This window comes from Arvicola amphibius, chromosome 9, assembly GCF_903992535.2.
Source record: "Arvicola amphibius chromosome 9, mArvAmp1.2, whole genome shotgun sequence".
In the NCBI taxonomy this organism is placed as follows: domain Eukaryota; kingdom Metazoa; phylum Chordata; class Mammalia; order Rodentia; family Cricetidae; genus Arvicola; species Arvicola amphibius.
Genome location: NC_052055.2, coordinates 117,846,983 through 117,865,596, shown reverse-complemented (window position 1 = coordinate 117,865,596; position 18,614 = coordinate 117,846,983). Strand labels below are relative to the sequence as shown.

Here is an 18,614-nt window from a genome sequence, read left to right as displayed (position 1 = left end):
TTCAGATCTCCCAGCTTTTGCGGATGATAAAATGCTGCTTCGTCGAAAACTGTCAACGTAACACAGTGTAAATACTGCAAGCCATTGAAAGGAGAAGTCAGATCAGAGATGTCTGGTTCACCTGGGAGGAATTAGGGAAGCCACAGAAAGGGCCCAAGAGCACTGGGCACACAGGAACCATCAGCAGAGAGGGTCTGAGCACTCCGCAGCCAGCCAGGAGTGAAGATCATCGCCCCTCCTTCCCCGCTCTGCATGTCGAGGGGCAGACCCAGTGTAAAAGTGGCTTTTCTGCTTGGTGGTGATGTCACTACTGTAGAGTGTCTCCCATCATCCATCTCTTACTGGTTCTGTCTCCTCCCCACAGCTGGAGCTATCTACGATGTGACCCTGAACTTCAGGAGTAGTAAGAACCCGTCCCTGCTGGGAATCCTCTATGGGAAGAAATATGAGGCAGACATGTGTGTGAGGTGAGCGCCCATCACAGGGCTGTCAGGGGCTGACGAGGCTGACCCTCTGCAGTACTCCTGAGAATGTGGGACATAGAAGGCAACATCAGAGCCCGTAGTGTCCCCAGCTGTGTTCCCCTGACCAGTGTGAAGGTCGTTTCTTGTCTGTCTCTCAGTCTCAGTGGACACCCTTGTATGTCTCTCTGAGGAAAGCTATGTCCCACATCCTGCCACTGTCAGTTGCTCTCCTCTGGGCAGCAGTCACACAGTCTGGTGAACTAATGCTGACCTCTGGTCTGTCACTTTCAGTGCAGTGACATGGGACCTCCTGCACAGCCCCCGGTAGAGTGGGACTGCCACCAGGTGGCTCTGATCTGGCTTGGTAACTTCTAGATAGTGGCTTGGGCATCCCCAAGAAGTTCTAATTGGGGAAGGCCCTGCCTGCTCTTCAGAGCCCAGGTGATGGCGCTTTCAGGAACTGCTTGGTCATCTTCTTAGACACATATACTGTCAGGACCCATTGGAACTGCCTGCTCTGAGACCTCACACATGGCAGCCTGCCTTAGACAGGGTAGGTGGAGTCATGTCTCAGTGTTGACGGGGAGGGGGGGGCAAGGTGATGTTCTTCTCTGTGTCTCCTGAGGAAATAATCCACCCAAAATCGCTTCCATTTGACACCTGCGCTTGGTTTTACTAAGTGGACTGGAGCTCATGTTGGTTACAAATTACACTATGTGGGAGCTTCCAGAAATAAGGCTGTGAACATAAGCAGTAAGCTTGTTGCTTTTACCTCCTGGGCTTTGAACTGAGGTTCAGGACCCTGTATCCTGTCCTGGGAACTTGCCCTGGATTGGAGTCAGCAAGTGAGCCTAATTCTCTCCTTCATGTTGTTCATCTTCCAGCAAGGGGCCAGCCCACTATTGACCCCTAGGGACTGTGGTGATTAATCCTGGGCCTTAGGTGGCTTCCAATGCCAGGTGTGTTAGTTAGCTTCCTATCACTGTAACAAACACCTGAGACAATCAACTTAGAGAGAAGAAACTTAGTTTCAGTCTATGGTTGAATCTCTGTTGCTTTGGTCCAGTGTGGGGTCAGCACAAAATGGCAGGAACACAACACACACTGATTATAGCAATCACCTCATCGGCCAGTTGGTAAAAGAGGAAGGACCAAGGTGCTGACCCCTCCAGGGATGGCCATGACCTAGTCCCTCCCACTATGCTGACCCATCCAGAGACAGCCATGATCAAGGGCCTCCCACTATGCTGACCCCTCCAGGTTTGACCATGACCCAGGGCCTCCCACTGGGCCCCACTTTTTTTTAAAGTAGGGCCTCCTTGGAGACCAAACTGCTAATTCATAGTCTTCAAGAGACAGCAGAGACCAAAACCATACCACTAGGGTAGATGACAATGATTGAGAATCTAGTCATGTCCAGAAGTGAGTCCCTCAGAGGTCAGTCACACTTCTGTCCCTGGCTTAACTGCCCCAGGTCCCACTTCCAGCCCCTCTTGCTGCCCAGCCAACCATCAAGCTGAAATGCCCCCACGGGGACACCAAGCTGTGACTAGGAGGCCTCCTCCATCTCTGATATTTCCTCTGTGATATTTCTGTAGCTATGTCCCGCTATATTCCAGTGGGCATCTCAAGAGCTCACAGAGGCCGTGGCTGGTCTGCTCTTGACCATGGACTTTACACAAATATGCCCTTCCCATCATCCAGAATGCCCCTGCAGTCACAGCTAAGGGCCTTCCCTCAGCTTCCCTTAAGGGTGATAGCATTCGAGAAGCTGTGACAGGGCGAGCCTGCATGTGTGTACCCTCAAGGGCCCTCTGTTCTCTGTGCTGGCATGCCGGTGTTAGCCTTGGGATGTGGAGTACTTCCATGGAAATTCAGGGTAACTAGAGCTCACGCTGTAGCTGTCAAGAGAGGGAAGCCAGCGGGACCTCATCTACATGCGTCTTGTCAGCGTTTGCTTTTATTTTTACTTCTTTCATAATGTATATGGTAGTGTGAATGTATATGTGGCATCACACACACACTCACACACACACACACACACCAGGGAGAGCCATGAAGTAGGTCTGAGCCTTACAGTCTTCTTGCTGTAGGAGGTGCCCCCCCCAGCTACACCCACTGACTGTGACAAATCCTCCCCACACGTGGATGGACCCTTGAAAGGCAGAGGCTTAAATATTTTGTCCACTCAGATGCTCTTGCCTCTCCCCCTGATGTGGCTCTGAGCCTGCAGTGGCACTCTGGAGCCATGTGGTGTGTGGCCCTGTGCCCTGCCCACTGCTCGGTGTGTGTGCTGAGGTAAAAAGGTCCCTACACAGCCTATACAGCCACAGCCCCTCAGGGCCTCACTTTAAATGCACAGATCTGTTTCAGGCTGTGAGTGTTTCATGTGGCTTCTCTCTCTGGAAGAAAGAACCATGGGCCACCGTGAGGGCCACCCAAGCCAGAGCCATGCTCATCACAGCCCTTCCCCCTTCTCATAGCTCCCTTTACATCCAGGCAAACGTTAAACAGATGAAACTGTGGCCTTGCTGGAACCCCTGGATGCAAAGCGCCTGTCTCGTGCAGCCACCTTGTGTCTATACCCCCCCACCATTCTTCCAGCAGTCTTCTTGGTGACCGCACAGACTCACAGTGTTTGTTTAAGTGTCCCCATGTGACTTCATAATGACTTCAACGTACAAGAGTAGTGAAACAAAGAGAACTCTAGGGTGTGAAGCATGTGGCACACCAGAACACAGCGTGCAGAGGGTGTGAAGCATGTGGCACACCAGAACACAGCATGCAGAGGGTGTGAAGCATGTGGCACACCAGAACACAGCATGCAGAGGGTGTGAAGCATGTGGAACACCAGAACACAGCATACAGAGGGTGTGAAGCATGTGGCACACCTGAACACAGCATGCAGAGGGTGTGAAGCATGTGGCACACCAGAACACAGCATGCAGAGGGTGTGAAGCATGTGGCACACCAGAACACAGCATGCAGAGGGTGTGAAGCATGTGGCACACCAGAACACACAGCATGCAGAGGGTGTAGAATGCCTAGGAGTTCCCATGTCACCTGGGGACATGGGATGTGTCCCCATGAGGAGGGTACTGATCACTCTAGTCCTGTGTGCTCTCTGCCACCTCCTGGGCATTGTGAAGTACTGCAGTTCCCTGTGGAAAGCAGGACCTTCCTGTGAGGCTGGCCTGGTGCACCTGATTCCCTTGCTCCACGTCCCAAGTTCTGGCATTACAGGAATATGCCAATGGGTCTAGTTTCTTTCCTTCTTTCCTTCTTTTCTTCCTTTCTTTCCTTCCTCCTTCCTTCTTTCTCTTTTCCTCTTCCTTCCTTCCAATAATAGTTATGTTTTGAGATGGGGGTCTCACTATGTAGCCTTGGCTGGCCTAGAATTGACATGTAGACCAGGCTGGCCAGGAACCTGTCTCTGCTTCCCAAGTGCTGGGATTAAAGGTGTGGGCCACCACACCCAGCTCTGGGTCTTGCCTTTTTTTTTTTTTTTTTTTTTTTGAGACAGTTTCTCTGTGTAGCCCTGGCTACCCTGGAACTCGCTGTGCAGACCAGGCTCCTGAGTGCTGGAATTAAAAGCATGAGCCACAATAGCCCAGCTTGGGCCTAACTTTTTAAAGAAGCTTATGACACAAACACTTATTCTTAGGTGACAGAATCCTAGCTGACTGTCCCCACAAGCGGCTCAGCATCACTCTCTTAGCCTGTGATTTCAAGTCAAGCACAGTAGTTGAGATGCTCCTCTGGGAGCAGTGATGCTCATTGCCATCAGATGCTTCTAGAAGGCAAGGATATGTGCTTTCCATATGTGGCAGAATTTCATCTCCCAGACATGCCCTGTGAGCTGCGGGGCGTGGGCACAGCATTTCTGTCTCTTCCGGGTCTCCAGTGGAAAAGTGATGAAAAGGTCTCCAGACACTTCTCTGTGTAGTTCACACTCTGTTTAGTCACAGTCTGATTGCTTTCCACAGCAGGGGCTGAGCCACGTGACTGGGAAAGGCTTCACCTGTAGTTGCTAGGCAGCCACCTGTTTGTTTACCAACAGACTCCCAGGATAGGGGTTCAGACAGTTTAGGGTCCGCATTTATTGTAAGCTGAGATTAAAATTTCCCAATGTTGAATACTTTTCCTACCTGGAATATGTAGTTTTGTCTTGAAGCAGTGATCCACGTGTCTAACAAAATGTTATTTGATGGGGAATCTTTATCAGCCAATTATCTTTAAGAGGTGGGACCAAGTTAGGGCGTGACTTTCTGGGTACCTGGAGAAAATGCGGCCCAGGTGTGCTCTCTGTCTCTATGGTTCCTGCTTTACACAGCTGAGCTTAGACTTCTCATTCCTGTTTCGTGAGTTTGCCCCTTATAATAAAGAAAAATATAATTGTTTTATTATTTTAGCTAGCCTGATTATTTCTTGAGCCGAGATAATTCAACAATTATTGACACAGAAACTGCCCTTATCTCAAAGGGAATAAGAGGCAGTTTGTTTTAGAGTCAGGTATGAGTGACCATGGCCCCAAACCACACATTGAAGTCTCCTACAAATGTGGTTTTCCACTGTGGAAGTAGTTATGTGATATTATTAGTTACAGAACAGAGAAAGTTAGGAAGTATTTATCACATGCATGATAGGAGCCACAGGTAGAGCAAGGGACTAACTACTACAGGTCTCGGAGGCTAGCTCATGGCATCTTAGCCTTTGGGTTTGTAGGAGCTGGTCATCTGCTTAGAATAGATTGTTAGCTTTTGATAGTCTCCAGGATCAGACACAGGGTAGGCAGTGGATGGCTTTGTAAGAGACTGAAAATAATTTAAGATAATTTGGCTGTAGTCTGCAACATTTAAACTCTCCATAGTTTTGAAGTTTAATTTGCCTTGTAGAGTCTTTAATCCAGGAGCAGTATCTGTCCCTGTCTATCTCTCCCTGGCTGACTTCTACTTGTCTCTCTCCCTCCCTCCTCCTCTGTTCCTTCCTCTCTCTCCCCTCCCTCACTCCTTTCTGGACACTTCAACTCACCTTGTGTTGGTCAGTTCTGCATAAACAACCTGAGGGATGTGTTTTTAGTTCCTTGTGCCAGAGTTCACTCCATGGTCATCTGGCTCCATTATTGTGCGGGTTAAGGTGAGATTCAGATATCAGGGGTGAGGAGCATTTGTGCAGAACCAAGCTGCTTACCTCATGGTGGTCAGGAAGCAGAGAGAATGACAGTATATACCCTTTATAGGCATACCCCAGCCAGGCCCCGCCTTGCACAGTTACAGGACCTCCCAAAAGTTTATTCAAAATTAAATCCATCAATGGATTCAACAAATGGTCAGGTCAGAGGCCTCTCTGGAAGCAGCCTCATAGACTTGCCCAGAGTGTGCTTTCTTCGTCTCCCAGTCTCCCTCAGCCCAGTGAGGGTGACAGTCAAGGTCAAAGGCCCCAGATCTTGTCTTGATTATCTCCAACAGTGACTGTTAGGAGAGACCAAAACCACTGCGATCACCCTATGGGGATGTCAAGGTGTGCTCTGCCAGTCAGGTGGCTCACAAGTGTCCCCGGATATAGAGGCATCTTTTAGCCCTCGTGGGAGCCCAGAAGGTTCCAGTGTGTCCGCTGACCGTCGAGACTTATTTTGCTGCCTGCTGGTTTCAGTCGCTCCTTCCCAACCGCGAGCAGATGTTTTCCATTCTCTCACATTGCTCTTGATCTTCTTGACACGACAGGAGGTTCCCCCTGGAAGACATCCCCGTAGATGAGAATGACGCAGCCCAGTGGCTTCACAAGCTGTACCAGGAGAAGGTAAAGTCTCCTGCTTGCCCGTCTCCTACCTCCAAAGCAGACGGGGTGGTAAGGAGGATAGGCAGGTGCTGCATGCTTCTCTGGAGGGGAGGGCTACTTGTTCATTTCCCAGCCATCCAGACGTCCAAAATAATCACACAGAAATCTGTATTAATTGCAATACTGTTTGGCCAATACCTTAAGCGTATTTCTGGCTAACTCTTATATCTTAAATTAACCCATTTCTATTAATCTGTGTATTGCCATGTGACTGTGGCTTTCACAGTGGCTACATAACTTCTCCTGACTCCACCTTCTTTCTCCCAGCATTCAGTTTAGTTTTCCTGCCTAGCTTTATTCTGTTAGGCCATTGGTCGCAAGCAGCTTCTTTATTAACCAATGTCAATAAAGAATATTCACAGCGTGAAGAGATGAATCCCACATCAACAATCACTGGTGGTTCTCACCTGCATTAGATTCTTCTCTTTTTCTTAAAATTTGAGAAGTTAGCCCTCCAATGAAGAGTGACATCTGGCCCGGTGCTTGGTATGCACAGCTGTGCAGAAGCCTTGCACAGTGCCCCACATGTGAGACTGTGTTGATGGCGTTTTATCATATTTGTTCCTTTTTTTTTTTTTGGATTTTCGAGACAGAGTTTCTCTGTGGCTTTGGAGCCTGTCCTGGAACTAGCTCTTGTAGACCAGGCTGGCCTCGAACTCACAGAGATCCGCCTGCCTCTGCCTCCCGAGTGCTGGGATTAAAGGCGTGCGCCACCACCGCCCGGCATTTGTTCCTTTTTTATAAAAAAGAAATTTTATGAGTGTAACAACATCACCCAGATTTACAATAACATGCCTATGTTGTTGGCAGCCCCCAGATTTACAACAACATATTTATGGCATGGGGCCCACAGCAGGCACCTGGAGGTGCTCCTGAAACCACGTGTCCAGTTCTCACTCCAAAGTGCATGCTTAGCCTATGCTCACTTCTTGTGACAATACGTATCCATTTCAGCATTGTTGGAAATCAGATGATCAGAAAAACCTGCAGGAAACAGTCCTTACCAGTGTTTCGAGCAGCTCCCAAGGAAGTAAGGGAGCGCCAGACACCAACAAGGAAAGAAAGCGAGACCTGAGGGGAAGGGACCTATGCTGATGATACACACTCTGCTAGTGTTTGCTGGTCCCCCCTCCCCCGCCAAAGTCCTGATTTGTAGCCTCCATGGGATCAGATGGTGATATGTGACCCATGCTACTACCCTAGAGGCCCGACCTTCAAGAAGTCAGCCTAGGGAAGGTTGAACTTGTTCAACCACCTCCTCCTTCGTGCTGGAGAACGTTGCTCTGGTGACTGTCTTGGCTCACCCTTAGTTCCAGAAGATGGAGACACTGGACCAGAAAGTGGTATACAGAGAGCTCCCTCAGGTTGCCGAGGGAGACCGTGCACAGCTGGAGGAGGTGACCCCAGAGGCAGACTGTTCAGGGTTTGCACAGATGGGAGCCAGGTGAAGGCCAGCTGCAAGCTACCACAAGACAAAATGTCCACAGCAGCAAAGCCTTGCCAATGCCTAGCAGGACAATCAAAGTCCTCGGAGGGACTTGAGAAGTAGCAGATACAGAATGAAATGAGCATGTAACGATGAGAATGGAGACAAGAAGGCCTGCAGAAGAATGAACGAAGCAGCAGAAAGGCCTGGGGCAAGTGGAGAACAGAACCAGGCTGCCGGCAGAGCAGTGCTGTAGCCATGCCCTGTGTGTGTAGCGCTCACCGTGTATCAGGTTCCCACTGCATACCAAACGCTTTTCTCAAGAATATTAACAAAGGGGCTGGAGAGATGGCTCAGAGGTTAGGAGCACTGGCTGCTCTTCCAGAGGACCCAGGTTCAATCTCTAGCCCTTACATGGCAGCTCACAACTGTTTGTAACGCCAAGATCTAACACCTTCACACAGACATACATGCAGGCAGACACCAATGCACATTAAATAAATAATAAAGAAGGACCCTGGTGTAGAGGAGCACACCTTTAATCCCAGCACTCAAGAGACAGAGGTTCCAGGAAAGCCAAGGTTGGACATGATGAGGCCCTATCTTAAAAAAAAATTAATAAAATAGAAAACTCTGTTCAAGACTGATTAAACAAAGCAATGGAATTAGTATTAACAAAAATAAAACAAGACATAACCAACAAACGGAATCAAAATCACATGAGGTTGGTTTTTTTTTTTTTTTGGTCTTTCGAGACAGGGTTTCTCTGCAGCTTTAGAGCCTGTCCTGGAGCTAGCTCTTGTAGACCAGGCTGGTCTCGAACTCACAGAGATCCGCCTGCCTCTGCCTCCCAAGTGCTGGGATTAAAGGCGTGCGCCACCACCGCCCGGCCACATGAGGTTGGTTTGACTTCATGCGCACTTGTTTGGAAACCTGGATAACGTATGTCCTTCTCCTTTACTCATCATCCCGATGAAAGAGTCCTGAGGCTCAGAACGTCTGTCTGTCTGTCTGTCGAAGCATCCTTATCCAGCATAGCACTAGATGTCTTCACAGAGCACTTAGAAAAGAGAAGGAGGTGAAGGAAGTCCAGATTGGAAAGGAGGCTAATCCAACCACCCTGTTCTCAGACAGCACGACTTTTCATTTTACAAAAATCAGAGCTGCCAAAATGTTAGAACTGGAAAATTCCCTAAAGTTTCAGGGTACAGAACCAGTGTCCAAAAGGCATTTCCACATACCCAAAATGAACTCGCTGAAAGAGAAAGCCAAACAAAATCAAAGAAACTCTAGGAGCTAAACCACCATTGGACCCTGAAGTCCTCCTGTGGGAAGTTGTCAGGAGAAAACTTAATTTGAGAGCCAAAGACACCTGCAGCCAGCATTACCTTAGTGCTGCTCATGGTAGAAGTCCCCCCATCCTCTGATGGATGAATAAAGATACTATGATGAAGCTGGATGGTGGTGGCTCACGCCTTTAATCCCAGGGCTCAGAAGGCAGAGACAAGCAGATCTCCGAGTTCAAGGCCAGCCTGGTCTACAGAGCAAGTTCCAAGACAACCAGGGCTACACAGAGAAACCCTGTCTCAAGAAAGAAAAAACAATAACAACAACAAAACAAAGAAAGAAATAAAAAGAAAAGAAAATATGATGTGTAAAACACAGGGTAACACTGTTTAGCCACTACATATCAAATTTGCCATTTGGAACAACGTGGGTGGGAGTGAAGGAATAGTGCAGAAGTAAAGCCAGCCAGGTACAGGAGGACACAGCCCATGCTCCCTTACCAATGGGAGCCAGTCTTGCCACAGTAGAGGGTAGAAGACTGGGAGGGTGGGACGTCCCAGAGCTGAGCGGTGTTAGGATTACTGGCGTGGCTGATGGCGTAGGATGCCCAGAGCTGAGCAGTGTTAGGATTACTGGCGTGGCTGATATCAACTCTGAATTTCAGAATCTTCAGTGGAGAGGACTCTAGTCATTCTCAACACAAATAGATGGCAGATGTGAGGTAGTGTCCAGCCAGCCTCTGCTCCTTACACTGTGTGTGTGTGTGTGTGTGTGTGTGTGTGTGTGTGTGTTAGAGACCATGACCCATAAATATGTACGATCATGTCAGTTAAGTTTTAGATACATGGTAGATAGATAAATAGACACACAGAGAGAGGGTAGTACACCTCTCAAGAAGAAAATGTGGCTGGTGGCAGTTGATGCCTGCTATTCCAACACCCTAGCCTCTTAGGAGGAGCAGAAGTTCAAGGCCAGTTCAGCTATGTGGAGAGTTCCACACCAGCCTGGGTTACCAAGGATCCCATGTCAAAGAAGGAAGAAGACAAAGAAGAGGATGAAGATGAGGAGGAGGAGGAGGAAGAAGAGCAGGAAGAGGAGGAGGAGGAGGAAGAAGAGGAGGAAGAGGAAGAAAACAATATAGGAATGGTGTGGAGCCAGCAAGATGGCTCAGTGGGTAAAAGTGCTTGCCCTGCAAGATAATGTTCTGAGTTTGGTCCCTGGATGCCATGATATGAGAGGTGTGTGTGGATTGTGGCCAGGCCCAGCACCCAAGCAGGTCCATGCTGCTATCCCTTGCCTGGGCTTTGGTAACTGTTAGGGTCTGAACCAGCCAGCCATCTGCCACTTATGATCACATGCAGCTTTGATTGGCCATTTCCTAGTTAACTACTCCTGGGTCCAGATGACACATTGTCTATACTAGTGACTGAAGGTCCTCCAAGGAAGTGGTTTCTGCTCCTCCCCTCCTGTACCAGGGCATTGTCTGCTTTATTCTGTGGCTTGTGTCTTGGCCAAGTGGCTTTTATTGCTGAGTTTTCTCCTGTATCAGGGTCCCATTTGACAATCTCAACTTCCTGTTCTCCCCTTCACTCTCAGGACGCCCTGCAAGAGATGTACAAGCAGAAGGGCACATTCCCAGGAGAGCCAATCAAGCCTGCCCGAAGGCCGTGGACCCTCCTGAACTTCCTGTGCTGGGCCACCATCCTACTGTCCCCCCTCTTCAGCTTTGTCCTGGGTGTCTTTGCCAGTGGATCCCCACTCCTCATCCTGACATTCTTGGGGTTTGTAGGAGCAGGTAAAAAAGCACAGCTATGCCAGCTCCCATGCTGGGGTCACTGTTGGGCTGTGGAGCTTGTGCCCTCCTTTCTCTCTAGTGTGGCTTTCTGTTCTAGAGTGGCTGCACACTGAGAGGAAGGGGTGGGGGTGGGGGATGGCAAGACCAGCAAGGGTGCGCTCGTGAGGCTAGCCTCTAACCTTATCTCTCTTGTCTTTAAAGCTTCCTTCGGAGTCCGAAGACTGATAGGAGTGACCGAGATAGAAAAAGGCTCCAGCTATGGCAACCAAGAGCTTAAGAAAAAGGAATAATTAATGCTGTGATTGAACACCCATAACCTGACGCGGTATCCAATTAACTCAATTAAAAACAGAACACACGAGAACAAGGGAAAGAGACACTTAGAGACTATTTTTCTTATTAACTGGTGACTAATATTAACAAAACTTGAGCCAAGAGCAAAGAACTCAGCTGCCAGGTGAAGATGGTCAGCCAGCACCCAGGGTCCCATCGGCCCTCTGCGGGGACAGAGGCGGGCTTGGGGAAGGTGGTGGGGCCGTGGGGCTCCCCCAGAACTTTGCCTCCAAGAGGCGGCCTTGGCTGCTCTCCCTTCTTAAACTTAGAAAGAGGCTTTTGTTTTTTATTTGTTATTTTGGGAACTTAACCTGGCCCCCACCTTGTGCCCTGCACCCCAGAACACTGGCTCTTCATGGGTGCCGCTGTCCTCAGGGCGGGCAGGTCAGCTGGATCCTTGTCCTACAGAGCTCATTTGTCCTGCCCTGCTTAGCACCTCTGCTTCTAGCCAGGGGGAGGAAGTCTTAGAGATAAGCACACACTGAATGTAGATCTGGCCCCTTTGTCCCTGCTCTGCCCAGGGGCTGAAGACCACCCTCCGTCCTCTGCAGCACCCTTGGCACTGCCTCTCTGGAGGCTGTGTTTAAGCACCTTATGTCTCTTTTTAAAGTGAACGCCCAAGAACTCTGCAGAATGTGGAATCCCTGAGTTCATAGAGCACCTCCATATAGGTCCGTGGCCCCCTTGTCCTCTGTAGCCAGCAGGCTGAAGTCCTGCACTGGGCCCCACACCTCTGAGCTGTGGTGTCTGGGGCTCCAGCCTGTGGGCTCCCCTGGGACACTCTTCAGGAGGTGACGTCACCATCAGGCCTCCTTGTTCTCAGTCAGACACCTTTAGTGCTTGTTAGCATTAGAATTTATTTTTACAAATTGGTCTGTGGCTGGCTCGCAGCTTCTCCCTGCCCTCATCTTCTCCTGCCTCAGCCCAGGAAAGTGTCATGGCTGCTGTCCACACCCACGGTTGCCCATAACCACTTCAGTGACAGAAGCTGTCCTGGCAGACAGCAGGGGTCCTCCGCCTGCACTTGGTGCCTTGCCAGGGTCCTGTGGGCTGGCCCTGAAGGCACATTTTCCTTCTTACTCAGTGCAGGAAGGCCTGCCTGGTTTCTGGGAGACCTGGTCCCCGGGAAACACCGTCATACACGTTTGCCTTCCGTCTGGAACCTTCCACAGTCCCTTTTAAAGTCATTTCACGTTTTCTAACAAGGAGAAACCGGGTATTCTTTCTGGCATACTGCAGCCAGAGTTCAGAGTAAAGGCAGAGAAGATTTATAGGGCACACCGGAAGAAGGAGACCTGGAGAAGCCTGAGAGTAGCCCGGGCCTGACTCCGCATGGCAGCTTGTCCACTTTACAGAAGATGCTCCTGGCCTCTGCGGCCCCTGCACAAAGAGTGGCTGTGGACTGCTCCTCTTGCTCTTGGGCGGCGGCAACAATCACGACTGCTTGTAAGGGTGAAGGGTTAAGTCAAGCAAACCGAGACACTGATTCTCTCCCTCCAGGTGAAGGCTTGCCCACCCTGGCCTCTGCCAGCTCTTGAGCCATCTTGGGCACTCCCGAGGGCCAGCTTCCTCCCTGATGGGGTTTTTCTTCTGCCTTTCTGCCTGCTTGAGGTCTCTGTCCTTCCCCCACCCACCGTCACCTCACAAATGCAAAGGAAACAGGCCGTGGGCCCTGCCATGCATGCACCTGGCCCCGGATAAAGAGAGCTCAGAGCCTTCACCATTTCGCTAATGCCTCTGACTTCCTCAGAAGCCCTGAGCCTTGAGATCAGTCTGTGAATGACCCCGAGGAGTCCAGGCTGCAGGCTTTGCTCTCCTAGGCCTCCCCCTGCTTATCTCCAATGCAGCGCTTCTGAGAGCAATACAAACTACACTAGGAATGTGGGTGTGGGTGTTTTTGTTTTTTGTTTTTTTGGTTTTGGTGGGGTCGTATTTTGCTTTTCATCTGCTTCAGAAGGATACGGGGAGGAGAGCCTCTTTGATTTTTCTATTAAATTAATAAATCCCAGAATAATGCTCTTCTCTTCCTTCACACCCTGCTTTGCATGCCTGCTACAGGCATGGCTGATGTTATGCCCGGATCCAGATTGAAGGTGCTGCTGTAGCAGCTTGCTAGTCTTCAGGGAGCCCATGCTGGCAGCAGTGGGCTCAGGAGCCAGAGGCATTCTGGAACTGGAGTGCTTGGTGGCCTTGGAGGAAGGGCCTGGACTGCTAGACTGGCTCTACTTCAGCTTCCCCAGCTGAGGGGACCCCACGTCAGCTTAGACTGGGATGTGGACTCCTCACCCCTCAGGCTCAAGAGCCAGATACATGACGGTGCCTGCCAGCTCCCTGATCCCTGGTCCCTGGCCTCACCCATGTACCTCATGTAGGTCTCTCTGAAGCTGTCCTGAGCTACGGCCGTGGCTGCCATTCTCCTGACTGCCAGTTGCGTTTCATGGTACCCACCCGGAGAATATCCACACAGAGCATCCAGGGACTTGGCTGCTCTCTCTGAGGGCTTTGTGTTAGCATCCTCATTGGTGGCTGTCCTGCAAGAAGCAGGGACAATAAGCTAGGGAGGCTGAATGGTCAGCATGCGGGCAGTTCCGAGATCAGGGACACTCCTCTTGATGAGACCTTTAACCCAGAGAAAGAAGCCACTTGCTATCTGTGGGTGTTTGGTGACTGCATCCATGAGTCACATTTGTGATGCTGTAAGGCCGAGTCCTCGGAAACCGTCTGAGCTCTGAATGTGAGGCCCACTAGATAACATACCACAACAATGTAACAACTCTTTCTTGTAGAAATAATGCAGGTGTCTCCACGAAGCCTTGACTCCCCTCCCCCCTTTTTTGTGCACCTTGCCCTGAGAATCTTTTCTGTCTCTGCTTGAGTCCTGCCTTTACGCCATCAGGAAAAGTCAGGGTAAGACCCTACTGTGAGTTACATTCATACGCGGTGCAAGAGACGTCAGGAGACCATCCACGCCCACCAGGGCTACTTTGTATCAGGTTCAGGATGGAGTAAGCTGCTCTTCCTGCATGTTGCCCTGTCTCTGCCTGAGACCTTCTAGGACAAGCCAAAAGTAGCCTTTCTAGCCCTGATGACTTGCAGCTCAGCTGTTTGTCCCCCACACAGACCCCACCACTAGCTAGATGCATGTGACGCTTAGTGCTAGCCATTTGGTGTGGCTTCTAGCCCTCTGCAGTGTCATGAGGCTCAGGGTTAGAATGGCGCACCTGAGATGCCTCCTGCCTTCTTTCTATACACAGCCCCACACCAAAGGCACCTGGGCCTGGGTGAGGGCATCCCTGACCTGCCTTAGGCCTCGTCCCAGAGTCTTGCCACGGGGCTGTCCGTTGGGTGCTGACACTCAGGCCCCAGACCCCTGCCTACAGGGGCCAGGATTTGAAAATGCAAGTTCAGGCTTTGGGTGAGCTACTTGGCTGATAGAGTGGACATAAGAATCGGAGTTTATTACAGGCATTTGAAATCAGTTGATTCAGGGGAACGGTGGTATTCTTACAAACCACTCCAGAAGTAAGCCACTGAGAGCAGCCACTGGAGACGGTGGCATCGTCCCTTCACAGACCTGTGAAACTGTGAACTCTGTTCTGACAGGTCACCTGGAGTTTCCTTTTCTCCCTAGCTTCTTGGGTTCCTTCTGTTGCAAAGGTGTTCAGAGAGAGGCGGACTGTGAATGAGGCCCTGAAATGCACTACATTGTATTCTATTAAACTGGAGTTACTTGATTCAATGAAGAGCTGCACTGCTCTGCTTGTATTTATTGTCTCAGAGTAGCAACATTGTGACAATCAAACAGGACTTGCCTCAAGGCCTGCCCCTCCTGGCGGTGTCTGTACCAGCGAGTCCTCTAACTACAGGACCGGCTCTTTCTGGAGCCACGCAAACCACGGACTCTTCTGATTGTGTGCTGTGAGGGTGGGCGGACATCTGAGCTTCTTTTCCTCTTCCCCATTGCCGTCTCTGACTGTGGGCAATCTCAAAGGGATGCTTTGTCTACAGGGTACAACTGTGTTATATGGATGTGTCCTTTTGTACACTTCTTTTTACAAGTTTGCTCTTCACAGCTTTCTGTGGTAAGGACAGTGGTCCATGCTCTAGGAAGATGTCCAGATCTGGGAGCTGACTTAAGCTTCCCAGGCGTGGATCTACTGCCCGGTTGTGTTGACTGCTATGCAAAGCTCTCCCTGTCCACAGCACGTGGAAGGTCACCCAGGCAGTGTGGCACTCCTGCTTGGAACTTTCTAGGCAAAATGCATAGGTATCATACTTGTTTATTACAAACACTGTTGTGAACGAGGGATAAAATGTCCACAATATATGAGAAAGTGACTCTGCCTCTTTCTTTCTGATCTGCATAGATTTCCAGGAGGGGACAACCTTCACATGCTTCCTGTTCCTTAGAGCCACCCTTCTCCAACCCCTCAGGCCCTGCCTTCTCTCTGAAGCCCTTCAGCTAGCAGCACTGTCCCAGGGCCCCATAGCCCAGGGTTCCTACTCTGGGCAGCAGAAAGGGAACTCAGCTGGCCTGTGAAATGCTGAGGGACTCAAGGCTCCACATTGGGTTTTAAAAGCCAGTGAGGCACTGGAGAGATGGCTCAGGGGTTAAGAGCACTGGCTGCTCTTCCAGAGATCTTGAGTTCAATTCCCAGCACCCACATGGTGGCTCACAACCATATATAATGAGATCTGGTGCCCTCTTCTGGTGTGCAGGCATACATGCAGGCAGAACACTGTATACATAAAAGCCATTGAGGAGGCTGCAGAGATGGCTCCGCAGTTAAGAGCTCTTGCGGGTCCTCCAGAGGAGACCCAGGCTTGATGCCCAGAACCATGTGGCACCCCACAATCATCTAAAACTCCCAGAGAATCCAGTGCCCTCTTCTGGCCTCCTTGGGGACCAAGAATACGTGTATTACAGAGACATACATGCAGACAAAACATTCATACACATAAAAATAAGTCTTTTCTCAAAGTTCAGCACAGCTGAGGAATGGTTTTCAAAGTCAGCAGGCCTATATCCTGAACTACTTTGATAAAAGCTACCTTCTTTCTTTGAAGATAACAAAGAGCCACTTCTCCATTAAAAGGGAAATTGGCTGGTCTGTAGCTCAGCTGGTAAAGTGTAGTTTAGCATTCACGAAACACTGGGTTCCATCCCAGCACCACATAAAGCAGGCATAGTGTTCCACACGGATCATCCTAGCACTCGGAAGGCTAAGGTAGAGGGATAAAAAGCCCAGTGCCAGCGCAAGCTATGTGAGACCCCATCTCAGAAAACCAAAGGCAAAGAAGGGGGCAGGGCAAAGGCCTTGTGAGAACAAACCAAAGGCTGCCCCAGTTCTGTATTGTCTGTCTTCCAAAAATAAACTGCACTGCAAGAATTGTGCTGTTCTGCTTTGCGGGAACAGCCTGGGACCCGTGTCCTTTGCTGTGGGCTGTGTCCTTCCAGGGCAGCATCAGTGCAGTGACACTAGCTCAGCCTCCATCCGGAACTCTGGAAAGCCCCACACATGTGCATGCCCCCAAGCACACATGGATCACCCATACAAATACAGCACACGTAGGAACACAGGCACAGGTACATGTGAGTGCACACCTCAGAACGAGAGAATCCCGTCTGCCTTAGAAGAGAACCCTGTTAGGAAGCAGGCTTTGGAAACCATCCTGTACACTCCTCCGAGAGCAGCAACTCGGTGTTAGACAGATGCCCACCGTGACAGCAGGGTCTGTGAGCAGAGCAGCTGGTCCCCAGGCAAAGGACCCCAGAGAGGAAGTCCAGATATCCAGGGACATTTCTGAGGTAACCATGATGTTGCTCAGTCTTGGCTCTGCTGTGAGACAAGAGCTTTCCTTTGCCTAATGTGTCCCCTGGGCCAAGACCATTTGTACACACATGCAAACATGCACATGCACGCACATGCACACCCACCATTCACACCTGTGTCCAGGGCTGCTTTTCAGCTTTTCCTGGGTCACCATTGCTAGTAGGCTTCTTTCCAACAGACGTTTTAAAATGGGTCACTTCCTCCTAGCAGAGTCCCATATGGCTGTAATTCACTGGTCAGATCTCCCTGTCCACTAGGCTAGCTCAAGCCAATAGTTGTCCTCTGCCATATACAAACGGGATTGTGTCCTGCTGGGTTCCCATTGCTAGAATCCAGCTGGAAGACAGGGTCGGGTCCTCTGTGTGTGGCCCAGAGCACACAGCCAGTGCAGCAGAGGTGAGGGGAGAGGGGAGAGGGGAGAAGGGGAGGTACCTGTGGAAGGCACCTGTTGTGAGATATCAGGAGGAGCCCCCAGGGGCCCTGTATTTCCAAATTTGCCACCCACATCAGAATGATATCATTGCCCATCTGGAAAGTAAAGAGATACATGACTAAACCCATAAACCTACTGGTTTTCCATCCCTTGCTTTTCATTGCTATTCAAAATCACTAGCTTTGAGGCTAATGAGATGGCTCAGACAACAAAGGGGCTTGCTGCCAAGCCTGAGGACCTGAGTTCGATCCCCAGCACCCATATGTGAAAGGTGGGGATCGACTGCTCTACATTGTCCTTTGACCTCCAGATATATGCATGTTCATCAGCCAATCAGTCAATGTGGGAAAAAAATGTCAAAGTTGGCAGTCACACAGGTGAGCTATATGCCATTACTTTACCAACTCTGTTGCGGGCAATGCCTTCATGTGGGGGTGGGGGGGCGTTACTTTTCAGTGATTGTTGAAGCCACTGACCCTCCACTTGGACCCAATAGATGGCAGACAATGGATTACATTGTTAGAGTATGGTAATTACCGTGATGCCACCACGTTCTGAGCACATGGCCCATGGAGAGTATGTGTTCAGAGCCTTGCCCTCCATTTTCCTGTTCACATCCTCAGACCACCTGCTTCTCTGCCCCATATATCCTTCAAACCCTACCTCAGGGAGGTGGATCTAAGACATGGGTTCCCTATGTTTTTCAGCTTGGATCCCTCTCAAATAAGCACGCTCTTTTGAAAGATCCAGCATTGCCATGGGTTGGCACACAGATTAGTGGTGAACTCGCCATGGCTCGAGTGCACTGGGATGGAGCAAGGGGTGACAAGTAGCTTTGGCTTACCCATCCCTGGTCACTGTCCAGGCCAGGTCGTGGAGCCTCCCCTGGGGCCCGTTTTCTGAATGGTTCAGAGTGTTCCTTCTCCTCTCCATGCCGTTGGCTATTTCTGGTGGCTCATGCACACTCTGCAACTTGGATGAACTAATTTTGCTCCCACAGATGCATGTTAAAGCCACCCACATAGCTTGGTTTCCTTCTTTACATTGTCTTTGAGATATATATTTCATTTAAATGAAATACATTTTATTTATTCTTCCCTTTGCTTTTCAAGAATTGTTTGATTTTCTTTATTATCATTGGGTGTGGGTCATATGCATGCCATGGCACATGTGTGGAGGTCGGAGGTAAACTTTGGGGAGTTGG

At 50.0% G+C, this 18,614-nt stretch overlaps 1 protein-coding gene across 4 annotated transcripts in view; it reads left to right on the top strand.

Moving 5' to 3' along the window:
• Agpat3 (1-acylglycerol-3-phosphate O-acyltransferase 3) overlaps positions 1–11,187 on the top strand; it is a 71,744-nt gene extending 60,557 nt beyond the window's left edge. For all 4 annotated transcript variants that reach the window (XM_038341785.2, XM_038341784.2, XM_038341783.2 and 1 more), the window contains 4 exons: positions 365–467; positions 6,188–6,263; positions 10,612–10,810; positions 11,012–11,187. In XM_038341785.2, coding sequence (XP_038197713.1) covers positions 365–467; positions 6,188–6,263; positions 10,612–10,810; positions 11,012–11,100 — 467 coding nt within the window. In that variant the 3' untranslated portion in view covers positions 11,101–11,187. The remainder of the gene's footprint in view (positions 1–364; positions 468–6,187; positions 6,264–10,611; positions 10,811–11,011) is intronic.
• Positions 11,188–18,614: the final 7,427 nt, after the last annotated feature.